Raw genomic sequence first — 14,992 nt, forward strand, 5'->3', positions numbered from 1 at the left:
TGTTTAATTCCCAATATAAAGGAGCAGTATTTCAAGAATAACATCAATTTAGCCCTCACAGACTTATTACCAAACAGCAGCAGCACAGCTTGTAGACTGGTGCAACTCCTCCTCCTCCCAGAAACAAGGAAGCACTGGGCCACCGAGACTGCCAGCTAGAGATTCGGAGGCACAGGGAACTGGGTAGTCTACTTATTAGTTACTGACAGCCCACCACTTTCAAAGGTATATGGGTTTAGACAGTCAATTATTTGTGAGACAAGCTGTCCCATCATCTTTTCATCTCAAGGCTTGTTCTCTGCCTCTTTTCCTTCTTGCCATTGAGGACTACACTCTTCATTGCTTAACTCACTGATTCACTAAATGCATCAATGAATCAGAGCAAGCTAGACCTTTTAAGAATATCTGGCTCAAGTAAATGCTTCCTAAGAGAGCCAAATAAACAAGGGCAAGGAATTAATTATATGTTTTAAATACGAAGATAATTCCTCCATTACAAAGAGAAAATTGCTCTCTTTGTTCTGTAATATATCTTATCTCATACAGTATAATGGAGAAAAACCACCTTGTCTAAGGTTAACTTTCTCATTTTCATTTACAGAACTGTTTACAGAGAATACTTGATAAATTAAATACTCATTTCTGATGACTCTTAGTAAATTATATAGATACTTACATACTACTTCAAATAGTCATCAAACATAATACTTAGTGGTGAAATCTAGAATCATTTACCTTAAAAATAAAGATGTTATTAGTGCTATACCTATGATCACCATTAGTTAAATAATAATATAATGGTCCTTCTAGCCAATAAAATAAAATGGGAAAGGAATAAAAGAAAAAGTTGTTAGTGACCACAAAATTACTTCTCAATACAGACGATCTTTGTTTATCTAGGAAACTGGAAAGCCAACTGAAAAAACTTTTAGAATTATTAAGAGTTCATTAGGTAGCTAGACAATATAAATCTATTTTAAAATGTCTTTTCTGTATGCCAGGAAAAAAGTTAGAAAATAAAGTAGAGAATGTTAAGTTCTTTCTGAAAGCAATTAACAGGAAATAAAGGGGGTTAAATCTGTGAAGAAAACCACATGAGTGAAGTAAGAGACTTTTCTAAGTTACATGACAAAAATTCAAATAATGAGCAACATATTTCTTGTTTGGGGGTAGGAAGAATGACCTATTTATTCACAAATTCATCTAGAGCAATAAATAGCTGGGAATGGGGGGGGGAACCCTTGGGAATAGAGAGCAAGAGTAATGAAGTGAAATAATTAAAATGTAATACAAAGCTAAAGCAATTAGAAGAGAACCATCTAGGGGCGCCTGGGTGGCTCAGTTGGTTGAGCGACTGCCTTCGGCTCAGGTCATGATCCCGGACTTCTGGGATCGAGTCCTGCATTGGGCTCCCAGCTCCTTGGGGAGTCTGCTTCTCCCTCTGACCTTCTCCTCTCTCACTAATTCTCTCTCAAATAAATAAATAAAATGTTTAAAAAAAAAAAGAGAACCATCTAAGAACAGATCCTATCAGGTGCCTGGGTGGCTCAGTCAGTTAAGCATCTGCCTTTGGCTCAGGTCATGGTCTCAGGGTCCTGGGATCAAGCCCCACGTGGGGCTCCCTGCTGAGTGGGGAGCCTGCTTCTCCCTCTCCCCCTCCCCCTGCTTATGCTCTTTCTTTTGCTCTGTCAAATGAGTAAAATCTTTAAAAAAAAAAAAAATAAAAACAAACCCTAGCACAGAGCATAATTCAGTGTACAATAAAAGTGATATCACATACCAGCAGGTAATTAATAGTATATTATTTTTACATTTGATGTGCTATCTGGAGAAAAATAAAATTAAAGCCTCACTTTATATTTAAATGCTATGACTGTTTCCAGAAAGATAAGGTAACAAAGCTAAAGAATTTATTTATGCTTTTATTTAATATTTAAAAGAAATAAATATTTCTCACTTCTTGGAAAATATCCCGTATTTCCAAATAACAATGGGAGAAGTCAGTTCATAAATTTGACTATTCTGTATTTAAGTATACTTACACAGTGTTAGGTAAATCCATAAGGAAAACACCAAAATACTAGTAGAAAAATGGGGGAAAGACATGGGACAGCCTACCTAAGATGAACCAAAAATGACCAACAGAAATTAGGGGAAAAACTTAAGTCTCACAAATCAAAGGAAAAAAATTTGTGTGAGTTAGTATTTTTGCTCAATAAATTTGCAAAAGGCCCCAAACCAGACACTACAACCATGGTGAGTATCAACTTTTAAAATGCTGCTGTTGGGGCACCTGGGTGGCTCAGTGGGTTAAGCCGCTGCCTTTGGCTCAGGTCATGATCTCAGGGTCCTGGGATCGAGTCCCGCATCGGGCTCCCTGCTCAGCAGGGAGCCTGCTTCCCTCTCTCTCTCTCTCTGCCTGCCTCTCTGTCTACTGTGATCTGTCTCTGTCAAATAAATAAATAAAATCTTTAAAAAAAAAATAAAATAAAATGCTGCTGTTGACGGTGTTGAAAAGGATATCCTTGTCTTGTTTCTGATTGTAGGGGGGAAAGGCTCAACCAGTTCCCACTAAATATTATATTCCACCATTAAGGATGAAGTTATCAGGCTAAGCTGAGCAAATTCTCTCCTGTTTCTGCTTCACAAAGAGTTCTTTCTTTCTTTTTTTAGGCCTTGATGTTAGATTTTGTCAAATACGTCTTCTGTTTTATTTCCACTGTTTTGGCTATTTTTTCTTATCTCCTTTGCTACCCTTTCTTCTTCTGCTAATGGTAAAGCTCCTCAACGTTCCATCTTAACACGACCTTCTCTCCTTCTGCACTCCTCCCTTCATAGTGAGTAATTTCATCTAGTTTCATTATTGCATACCACTTAGATGTCAACTACTCCCACATCTCCTACCTAGACCATTCATTCTAACTCCCCACTCATATCTGTGCTGCAGACTGAACAGCTCCACTCAGATGTCTCACAAATTCCTGCTCCCAATCATGCTGAGTGGTCTTTCTTTAAAATTCTTGATCACTCAAGATGAATAATGTTGGGGACATTTCCTTAGTCCAGTCACTCTCCTCCTTTCAGGTCTGGGCTCTAAATTAGTATTTGTTTCACACTTTCTTCTCAAACCCATAACACACCTGAGAGCATCCTCACTCTCAGTTTGTAACTCTGCTGCTTCCTATTTAAGTGGGAAGGTGAATGCAATCAGAAGACAATGTCTATAGGTTCCTACCACTGCACCTACCCACCTACCTGCACCTGTGCCACATACTGTCTTAACCTTTTTTTAAAAAACAGTGTGCACTGTCCACAATAGCCAAACTATGGAAAGAACCTAGATGTCCACCAACAGATGAATGGATAAAGAAGATGTGGTATATATACACAATGGAATAATATGCAGCCATCAAAAGAAATGAAATCTTGCCATTTGCGACGACGTGGTTGGAACTAGAGGGTATCATGCTTAGCGAAACAAGTCAGTCGGAGAAAGACAACTATCATATGATCTCCCTGATATGAGGAAATGGAGATGCAACATGGGGGGTTAACAGGGTAGAAGAATGAATAAAACAAGATGGGATCCGGAGGGAGACAAACCATAAGTGACTCTTAATCTCACAAAACAAACTGAGGGTTGCTCGGGGGAGGGGCGTTGGGAGAGCGGGGTGGGCTTATGGACACTGGGGAGGGTATGTGCTATGGTGAGTTCTGTGAAGTGTGTAAACCTGGCGATTCACAGACCTGTACCCTCGGGGATAAAAATACATTATATGTTTATAAAAAATAAAAAAGTTTAATAATAATAATAAAAAAAATATTCGTCCAAGAAAAAAACAAAAAAACAGTGTGCACTCGGTGCTTGCATGTTAAATCAACCCTTCTTTCCACCAGTCCCCTAGATTTCATTTGGTCTTCCCTACTTCAGAACATTTCTCCATTCTATATTATCAATATAGGTATCAGTATCTATACTGGGATTTTCTTATGAATTCTACTGATCATGTAAATTATATTCCTTTCTATATTATCAATATTTGGTAATGGTAATACTATTCTGTAGTATCAGTATTTCCCCTTTACTGGACTATTTCCTAATTCTCTATTTTCAGTATTTCCCTCTATTCTATGTCACTACTTCTCTACCAATTATTTTTCATCAAGTAGACATAAAAACATGCTATTAGAGGGGCTTCTGGGTGGCTCAGTCGGTTGAGTGTCTTTGACTCTTGGTTTTGGCTCAAGTCATGATCTCAGGATTCTGAGATCAGGCCTCCATCAGGCTCCTCACTTAGTGGGGAGTCTGCTTGATATCCTCTCCCTCTGCCTCTTGCACACACACCAAACACACACACACACACTCTAAAATAAATCCGGAAAAAAAGAAAAGAAAAGAAAAGAAAACCATGCTATTATAGCTTCCAACTAAAAATAAAAAATAGGGAACACTCTCAATCCCATATCCACCTCTTGCTACCACCCCACGTCTACTTAAACATTACCTAATAACCTGGAAGAGCTGCCAACATGCTAAACTCAATCCCTCTCTTCTCTCCTGAACCCACTCCAGTCAAGCTTGTGTCTCCTCAACTCTACCTAGACTTCTTTTGTCCAAAGTAACTTATGACATCTACATGTTGCTCAAGGATAAACTCCCAGTTCACTTTCTACAACCATCTGACATGAACGAACACGTTCCTAGACACACAGTTTTTCACTTGGTTTCCAAGGTAAAACCAGCTTCTGGTGTTCTTCTGGCCTTACTAACCCTTCAATCTCCACTTCTGGATATTGCTCACCTCCCAAAACTCTAAATGCTAGAGAACCCTGTTTTAGTTCCTAGACCTTTTTACTCTAGATATGTACTCCATTAACGAGTACATCCATTAACGTGTACTCCATTAACGACTACATTCAGGCTCATAGCTTTAAGCATCATGTATGTACTGACTGGTCTCAATTTATATATCCTGTCCAGAATTGTTCCCTGAATTGCACTTAGCATCTTGCATATCTAATTACCGTGTCCAAAACTGAGCTCCCCAATTCTTCCCTTAAACCACTTTCCCTATTAAAATAAATGACAGTTCCATCCTTCCAGCTACTGAGACTGAAAATGCTGATTTCTTTCTGGCTCTTCTCCTTTCCTTTCACTTCACTTCTAATCATTCAGTAAATTCTATCAAAATATACACAGACTCTAACCAGTGCTCACCGTGTCCACTGTCCTCTTTTGTGGATTAGTACTGCAGCTTCTGTTTTGCTTTCCTATTGTTGCTATAACATACTGTTATCAAAGTAGTTTAGTTTAAAACAACACAAAAATGTATTATCTTAAAGTTCTGGATGTCAGAAGTCTAACTTGGATCTTAGACAGCTAAAATAAAAGTTCAGCAGACCTCTTCATTTTAGAGGCTCTTGGGGGGAACCCAGTCCTACTCCTGGAGGATGCCCACATTCCTCTGCTTGTGGCCACATCACTCCAACTCCTTCTTCCACACTCACAGTATCTTCTCCATGCTGAAACCTTTGCCTCTTTGTGTATTAGGACCCCTGTGATTATACTGGGGAGCCACCTGGGTAATCTAACTAGATAAAGATTCTTAAGTGTTTGTTTGTTTTTTTTTGTTTTTTTTTTTAAAAACCTTTGAAAAGTCCCTCTGCCATAAAAGGTAACACATTCATAGGTTTTTAGGAAATGAGCATTTTTGGTAGAGGGGAAGAAGAGATTATTCTACTTAACACAGTCTCCTGAGGAGTATTTCTGCTTTTATCCCTCCCGACAAAAGTCATGGAGACTGTGTTCAAACCTAAGTTAAATCATGTCAATCCTGTATTCAAAATCCTTCAATGGCTTCCCATGTCACTCAGAGTAAAGAGCCAAAGGCCTTACCATGGCCCTAAAAGACCCTAAACCACATGAACTCATTTCACCCCCTTCCTCAAAGCCTCTGCGTTTGCTGTTCACTCTATCTGCAGTGCTCTCCCCTCAGATACTCTCCATGGCTTGCTGGGTCATCTCCTCCAGGTCTATGCTTCTAAATCACATTCTCAGTGACATCTTTCCTGACCTTCCCGTACTATCTAACACACACATTAGAATTTGTAGGATGCAGCAAAGCAGTGCTTTAAGACAAATTTATAGCATTAAATGTTTAAGTGTGACATTAGAAAAGAACCTATCAAATCAATTACCTCAATGTTTTGAACTTCAGAAACTAGAGAAAGAAGGGCAAATTAAACACAAAGCAAGTGAAAAGAAAAACAGAGTAGTAACTGATGCAACATAAATTACCAAACCTCACTCAAGAAGAAACAGCCATGAATTTGAATCTGTAACAGAAACTGAATTGTTAAAAACCTTCCTACACAGAAAACTATAGGTCAAAAGACTTCATTGGTAAATGATCCCCAACATTTAAAGGACTAATAATACCTATTACACAGACTTCAAGAAAACAGAAGAGAAGGAAACACTCTCCAAATGTTAGGATATGGAAATCAGATTCTATGAGGAAAGAGAAGAGACCAGTATCCAAACACAAGCCCAAGCCCTACAAGGAGAGTGCAGCCCCTCTGGTGGCCTGTTACTGCACAGCCCTGTCAGAGTGAGTGGAAGTGGGATGGGGGCGGGAAAGGGACAGAAACTTAGTCAGAAGCATGTCCTTCAAGGTCCTCTGTGAAAATGCTTTGAAAGAAAAGATTAGACAATATCAAAAGTGGAAGAATGAGCTGGTTCAAAGACAGATGGTCCTCTCATTGTGAAATAATAGATGAGTGAGAGCTGAGGTCACGGTACCGTGGCCTGTATGCCTTGAATGCTCCTTTAAGAGCTATATATTTTCTCACCACGATAGGCCAGGCCTGTGTGGGTTTGTGCTTATTTGATGCCTGTTAAGCCTGTCAGCCACAAAAATGATCAGCATTCCCAGAAGCACAAAGGGAAAAGCAGCAATATGGAAGATAGATCTAAGGAGGCACAAGAAAGAATAAGCAATTTTAGAAGTTATTTCTCTAGTTAGTGAGAAGTACAAGAAAGATAAAGAAAGAAATGCAGATAAACATTGGCTTCAAATACTTAATTCAACCTTTTGTAGATTTCCAAGAAAGGCCACACATTAAAACCAGGCTCTATGAATTATTAAAGGGCCAGATCTGTATTAACCTAAATGTACAATGCTTATTCTTGCAAATGAAGTAAGAAAAATAAAATATTAAGTGAGATCATCTCCAAAATGCCTTCCTACAATTTTAAAGACTCAATTGTCAGAAACATTCTTCTTTTGCTTTTTCCTTTTTGTTCCCCCTAGCCAGCAATAAGCGAACTAACAAGTGAAATATGTTAAGCAGCTACCATGAACTAAGACTTGGGAGCCTTCACAAACAAGACATGTCAAAGATATGTGGGGTACAGACTGAGACCTTTCCTCAAAACAGCTGGGCTTTTTCCTTATAAAAGCATGTGAGATTAGGGCTCTGTGTTCAGATGGAAGCAGGTCTTGCTCCTGATGAAGAGAGAGTGCAGCCACAGAGTAGAAGGCAGTGCAGGCGGAGACCTACTTCGTTTCTTACAATAGCAGATCAGCAAAAAATGCAGGTGCATTTTTTTAATCCCCCAAGCAATGAAAAAAAGCCACTTTCAGGTTACTTCCTCCTCAACTTTAATTAATCTCAAATATTTGAACTTAATGTTATTTAGATGCTAAGAAGTGAGTACTTCAGATTAGCTCCCCTTTCCAAAAGTTAATTTGCCCTTGGGTGGACTGAAAAGTGGGGGAGGAAAGCACCTCTAGAGGCTCCATCTATCATCTACCCCTTTAGAAAGAAAAATAAGGTCTAGGAACCAACTGTAAACTGCACGTGGGGGCCAGAGAAAAGCAGCCCCCAGGGAAGTTACACAAGGAGGGCATCCCCAGCACAGGGACCTGATTCCTAAATGCGAGAGCCTATGTGTGAGGCACAAAAAACAGCCTGGAAATGCCTCACAAGGTACTCCATCCTGGGGCCAGATACCGACAGCAGCCTCACCACAAAGAAAGATACACTCTAATAAAAACCCCATCTTAAACTCCTGGTGAACTACCTCGCCTAGTTGATTAACTTGCCTAGACTCTGTTTATCCATAAACCAGTGACTATAGAAAGGAACACCTCAGCGCTAGGGCCCTTGTGCTAGAGTTCACTGCCCAAATAAGGATGAAGAGTAAAGAAAAGGCTCCACTGGGGACGCCTGGGTGGCTCAGTTGGTTGGGCAGCTGCCTTCGGCTCAGGTCATGATCCCAGCGTCCTGGGATCGAGTCCTGCATTGGGCTCCTTGCTCAGCAGGGGGCCTGCTTCTCCCTCTGCTTCTGTCTGCCATTCTGTCTGCCTGTGCTCGCTTGCTCTCCCTCTCTCTCTGATAAATAAATAAAATCTTAAAAAAAAAAAAAAAAAAAAAAAAAGAAAAGGCTCCACTGAAGGCCTTCCTCCCCAGAGGGATGGCCACCTGCATCTTTGAAGAAGAGGCCCTTTGGGCATGCAATACATGGGCCAGAGTAAGCCAGATGCAGTCCCAGAAGAGTTGACAATACTCCAAGATTTTCAAAACTTTTTCATTAGTTACCTATCATTTAAAAAGGAGACCTGAGAAATAAATCTGAATTGCTGACTTCTCTTTAAAACTAAGGAAAGGAGGGGGCGCCTGGGTGGCTCAGGTCATGATCCCACGGTCCTGGGATCAAGCCCCGTATCACATCAGGCTCCCTGCTCAACGGTGAGCCTGCTTCTCTCTCCCCCACTCCCCCTGCTTGTGTTCCCTCTCTTGCTGTTTTTCTCTGTGTCAAATAAATAGATAAAATCTTAAATAATAGTAATAATGAAAGGAGGGATGCCTGGGTGACTCAGTCAGTTAAGCGTCTGCCTTCAGCTCAGGTCATGATCTTGATGCAAGCCCCACTTTGGACTCACCGCTTGGCGGGAAATCTGCTTCTCACCCTCTCTCTGTCCTACTCATGCCTTCTCTCTCTCTCAAATAAACAAAATCATTTTTAGAAATAATAAATAAAAATAACAAAAGGAGCAGCACCTGGGTGGCTCAGTCAGTTGGGCATCTGCCTTCAGCTTGGGTCATGATCGCAGGGTCCTGGAATCGAGTCCCGCATGGGGTTCCCTGCTCAGCAGGAAGCCTGCTTCTCCCTCTCCCTCTGCCTGCCACTCTCCCTGCTTGTGCTCTCTCTCTCTCTGACAAACATGTCAATAAAATCCTTTCAAAAATTAAAAAAAATAGGGGCGCCTGGGTGGTTCAGGTGTTAAAGCCTCTGCCTTCGGCTCAGGTCATGATCCCAGGGTTCTGGGATTGAGCCCCGCATTGGGCTCTCTGCTCAGCAGGGAGCCTGCTTTCCCTCCCCGCCTTCTCTGTCTGCCTCTCTGCCTACTTGCGATCTCTGTCAAATAAAATCTTTTTTAAAAAAATTAAAAATTAAAATTAAAATTAAAAAGAAAGAACCTGGCAACAATGGTCTGGAGTGGAAGTGCCCTGCCTCGTGTAGAAACACCACATAGTACTCAGTCTGTCACTGTCATGCCTGCAAATGTCAGCTCCATTTGCCTCAAGGAGCCTGCTCAGCCTGGCTTCTGAGGATGAGTAGAAATGAGCCTAGGCCAGGGTCTAAGAGAGAAGAAACACACCTAGAGAAATGTTTTTTTAAGTTTTTTTTTTTTAATTTTATTTATTTTGACAGATAGAGATCACAAGTAGGCAGAAAGGCAGGCAGAGAGAGAGAAGGAAGCAGGCTCCCTGCTGAGCAGAGAGCCTGATGTGGGGCTCGATGCCAGAACCCTGAGATCATGACCTGAGCCGAAGGCAGAGACTTAACCCACTGAGCCACCCAGGTGCCCCCTAGATAAATGCTTTTATCCATGTGTGTTCTGGATAAAAGCATACCAAGTGTGGTCTGGGCACTGTTCTAGGCCTACTTCCCTTGAGGGTGTGTCCTAGTAGAAGAAAGGAAACTACCCAAGAGAGAAGCAATGATCTTGATAACAAACGCAAACTAGCACACCACAGCCCAGCCACACATGATTTATGCACACCATCGTTTCATTAGATCTACTAGACTCTCCAAGTGGTTTTTCTCCTAGGCGTTAAGATCATTTATATAAATAATCTTGGTAGGTGTGATCAGCGTATGTTACCATCTGTTTCAGCTGATATGTGAAAGCATTGTCACTTTTGAAGCATTTCAAAACCAAATGGAGAACTAAAGACATTAAAAACAAAGTGCTGATAGGGTAAAATGGCAAACTTGAGGAAAAGAGGCCAAATCTTAGAAATCTACTTTAAATTTACTTCATAAAATTTGGTCATCATGAACTTTCTACATGTGACCGAATCCACTGTGCTTCTATCTTTATAGTTACCAGATTCCCACCAGATTTCACAACGGGATTAAAACTGTGGAGATGTCCATCCCATAGCATGGATTTACTTCGTGGCCCATCACACTACTGTTTAGACAAAGCAACTCTCATTGGCACATTACATCCACATGGGTAAGAGGAGAAGAAAGAACAAATTCCCTAACTAACCTGTGCACCAGTCAGGATCCCAGATAAACAACCAGGAATTACTTACCATGGAGGCCTATCCTGAGTATCACGAATTGTTTAGATAAACAAGACCTCAACATATTTTAATACTGGCTGCAGAACTAACACAGAAACTTCATTCCTGGGACCTGTCTCCTGTTACTCCAGTTCCTCTGTTTTGTTTCCTTCTATCTGTGGCCACTGCCATCTGGCAGGACATCTCGAGAGTGAATGTAAATCCTCAGAGTATGCCAATAAGGCAGTCTCTATGTAGAAAATCAGAGGCAGCGTCTTCCATGGGAAACAGCACTTATACTGCTTAAGAACACCTGTGGCTGTCAAAGAGCTTCAGGCACAGACAGTGCTCCCCTCACAGGAGGCAGGCAACACAATGGGCATTTAACAAAGTTACTGTTCTTCTATATGCTTCTAAGTCTTTTTCCAGATGCTTAACCTAGCCTAATCGCCAGTCTTCCAATATGCCATTATAAATGGAGAAAAGTTCTCAAGCTTTTAATTCAGTAGCTGGCTGAATTACATTATTAATATCTGTATCAGGATGTACTTTAGGACATTACAGAGTAACGATTCTAGCTCTTGACTCTTGTTCCCTCCAACACAGAGATCCAAATCCCAGGCATTAAGGAGGAGCACAGGCGGATGGCTGTTTTTAGAGTCAGGCTCACGAGGCACCTACCCTAACTGTGGGACTGCCAAATGTTACAAATGGCCCTCTCTCAAGGAGTGTGCAGATCACATAGTGTGGTCACTACCCCTTCCATTTGCCAGTGATTAAAAGACACTATGCATTTTTAATGAAGGGCAAGAGGACAGTAACATGTGATGCCCCAGGGAAATGTCACTTGAAGTTAAACACAAATTTCTCCAACTACATGAATTCTAGATCAGTGTTTTGTACCCTAAGACTTCAATGTAAAGTCCTAAAAACAAAACAAAACAAACAAAAAACCCTCATTTTCACCCTAACTGAAATCCAGTTGGGTGGTACCATAAACATTCCCAGTCATACCTTACCTGAGGACAGAGGGCTTCAAGCTGGCTTGCTGACATTCGAACAAGTTTTACACCTTCTTCATTGTTTGAGATGGAACAGGCCAAGTTGGCAACCTAGGAGAAGGAACACCATAAAAAGATCTTTGAAGATTTTTCTTCTGAAGTCTGAAGAAAACACATGTATACCTACTCCCAGCCCTGATCTTCTACAGAACACACGCCAAGAGCACCAATGGTGTTTTATTTCTCACAGATTGATTACGTACTTCAGAGGACAAACAGATTTTTTAAAAATCTCTGTGCAATTGTGCAATTGTACATACCTGTAACAAAGGCCACACTTTAAGCTGGTGGCAGAAGCTTAAAGATTTCAAGGCGTGTAACTCAAGGTTTTACATGTGCTCAAATCTGCCTGAACAGCAGCTTCAGAAAGAGGTTCTCGTGGTGCGGACAACATGAGAAAAGCTAACGAACCAAGGGCATCGGGAAAGAATAGTTGGTATCCTCAAATAAAAATATACTATGCAGCTGTTCTTGAAGAAAATAAATAGAGATTCTGAGTTGCTATTCTCATGTGACGGGTGAATGGATGCTTACTAAGCCAAAAGGAGTTTTACTTGAACATAAAGCTATTTTTCAAATAAGGAAATAGTATTAAGACAACATCAAGATGTGCCCAAGGCCATCTTCCTCAGAAGCGTACAAAGTAACAGGGCTGATGTTCCACGGTTAAGAGCAGAACTGTCCTTTGAGTGGGTTCTTGAAAGCACTGACAGCTGGCCTCTTTCCTGAACGGTACCGCCTCATTTGAAATAAAATCCTATCCTTCCCTATCTGAGTATCTCTGTGACACTACTCATGTATCCAGAAACCACCTTTCCAGGCTGTGTCATACTAGCTCTTCTGCGGACCGCTGGGGCTGAAAAGGCTGCTCTGGAGCAACTGTGAGGGCCGTGATCACTTACCCCTGTTTCTAAATGAACAGGCTTGCCAATACCATTAGCAATGCCAAGGACCAAATGAATACACAGTGCTAAGACACATCTTTCCCCCAGTTGCAAATTGAGTTATGAATGACAAAGGCGTAGGCAGCTGAATATCAGAGGCACTTTCTGGGAGCTTAAATGCCAGAGTAAACAAGGGCAAGGGCAATAACCTTTGATTTTCACTCCTCCACCCAACATAAGCACATAAAGGCATAAGAAAAATTACATATTATTACGGCAGTTGTTTGCAGTAGTATGGTTAGGGATTAACAGCTTTCTGTAAGACTGCTATCAGAATCCTAACCATAAGAAACAAAAGAACTAACATGCAATTTAAAATATAACATGTAAGGAAGTGAAAATTTAAGTCAGATCCTTAATGTTCGGGGACTTCAAAATCCCATAAAGAAATCCCATTTAGGGACGCCTGGGTGGCTCAGTTGGTTGGACGACTGCCTTCGGCTCAGGGCGTGATCCTGGAGTCCCGGGATCGAGTCCCGCATCGGGCTCTCTGACCTTCTCCTCGCTCGTGCTCTCTCTCGCTGTCTCTCTCTCTCTCAAATAAATAAATAAAATCTTAAAAAAAAAAAAAAAGAAAGAAATCCCATTTATACTCCCCCTAAAGATTACAATTCCACTTTCTAGTATCTTCTGGATCTGGGCAAAGAGACACTGGTCTTCATGATCATAATACATAGCTAGAGTTGACTGTAGACTTCTATTAGTTTGTTTCAAGTTACTGCAGGGTTACCCAGGTGACTCAGCCAGTTAAGCATCTGACACTTGATTCTGGCTTAGATCATGATTTCAGGGTTGTGAGATGGAGCCCCAAGTTGGGCTAAGTGCTTGGAGCAGAGTCTGCTTAAGATTCTCTAGAGAGAGAATCCTTCTGCCCCTCCCTCCATTTTCTCCCTCTCTTAAAAAATTATTGCAAAATATGACCAAAACTATATTTTATAGAATACAAAACTCCTAAAAAACATAATCCCTCAAATGTAGAATTGATGAGGCTACAGTGAAGGAAAAAGCTTAAATCAGATGTGTTCATGAATCTGTAACTCCCACTGCTTCAATTCTTTAAGAAGGTACTTTGAAAAACAAATATAAAATTTGAGGTTCATCACTGAATTAGTAGTTTGGGACTAACAAAGATTCCTGGTGAGGTGAGCATACTAAGACCTAGCACCCTTGCCCCACTCCTGCCATCTGGGAGGCCAGCCAAGTGTTAAATTCAGGAAGGTCTCACTGTGTTTCTATCTTCTACTGTCTAGTCAAATTTTATTTCAATTTGTACTCTCCAATTTTATGAATCTGTAAAAACTAGAAAAACAATTAAATTAAGATGCAAAGATTATGTAAACTATCACCTACTGCAGATCAGACACCTGAGGACGGTGTGTGGCTGAGGCTGAAATGGGTAACTTCTGTAAATCATCTTTCCTGTTTCCTGATACAACACTGAACAAAATAAAGGTTATGGAAGACTTGTTCTTTCTTTTAAAACATTACTTGAGATGCTTTCTGATGTACTGCTGAAGCAGTTATGCTCTACATGAGTACACTGCCTGTTTCAGGAGGCCACCCTGCCTAGCTGAGGAGGAAGAAGCGGGCGCCTGTCACTGACAGTCTTCTCCAGATGAATGAGCTTCTATTCACCCTCCAGGGACAGGGCTACTCACTTCTAACAATGACAAATGTGCAAATGCAACATCTCAACCATAGCTCTCTGAGAAGCTGAGAGGCTAACCTCATATACTAGTGCCAGGCTTGAAGACAGTGAAAGCTGAGAGTGAGAGGATGGGCTTTCTAAATGTCTCCTGGGGCTCTAAAAATTTGGGAGAACAACTGATTCTGAGACTGAAGAAGATTTGGAAGTTTGAATTAAAAATACTCAGAGCAGCTCGCTTGTAGAGATCCTGGTAGAGTGCTGCACAGTACCTCTAGATTTGTGCTGAGAATAAATGACTGCATCTCTGCCATCATAGTAACTTGTGTATTTTTTTTTTTAAAGATTTTATTTATTTATTTGACAGAGAGAGATTACAAGTAGACAGAGAGGCAGGCAGAGAGAGAGAGAGGGAAGCAGGCTCCCTGCTGAGCAGAGAGCCCGATGCAGGACTCGATCCCAGGACCCTGAGATCATGACCTGAGCCGAAGGCAGCGGCTTAACCCACTGAGCCACCCAGGCGCCCGGTAACTTGTGTATTAACAACTTTGTCTTTCATTCCTGCTAATCCAAGAAGTGGGCTAAAACTGACACTATGACCACTAGCTTTGAAATCATGAAGGCCTCTTGCATGGCTGATCCCTACACTGCTTTAAATTTGGACCTCACAGAAGAGCAGAACATTTCAAAAAACCAGCAACTCCCTGATTTTAAATTAAAAAAAAAAAAAAAAAAAAAGGCAGCTCTGGATTTTTGCT

At 41.0% G+C, this 14,992-nt stretch overlaps 1 protein-coding gene across 2 annotated transcripts in view; it reads right to left on the reverse strand.

Annotated features, from left to right (window-relative positions):
* Positions 1–14,992, reverse strand: part of CTNNA1 (catenin alpha 1) — a 319,319-nt gene that overhangs the window by 21,148 nt on the left and 283,179 nt on the right. For both annotated transcript variants that reach the window (XM_044226586.1, XM_044226594.1), the window contains exon 10: positions 11,604–11,696. In XM_044226586.1, coding sequence (XP_044082521.1) covers positions 11,604–11,696 — 93 coding nt within the window. The remainder of the gene's footprint in view (positions 1–11,603; positions 11,697–14,992) is intronic.

Source organism: Neovison vison, chromosome 1, assembly GCF_020171115.1.
Source record: "Neovison vison isolate M4711 chromosome 1, ASM_NN_V1, whole genome shotgun sequence".
NCBI lineage: Eukaryota > Metazoa > Chordata > Mammalia > Carnivora > Mustelidae > Neogale > Neogale vison.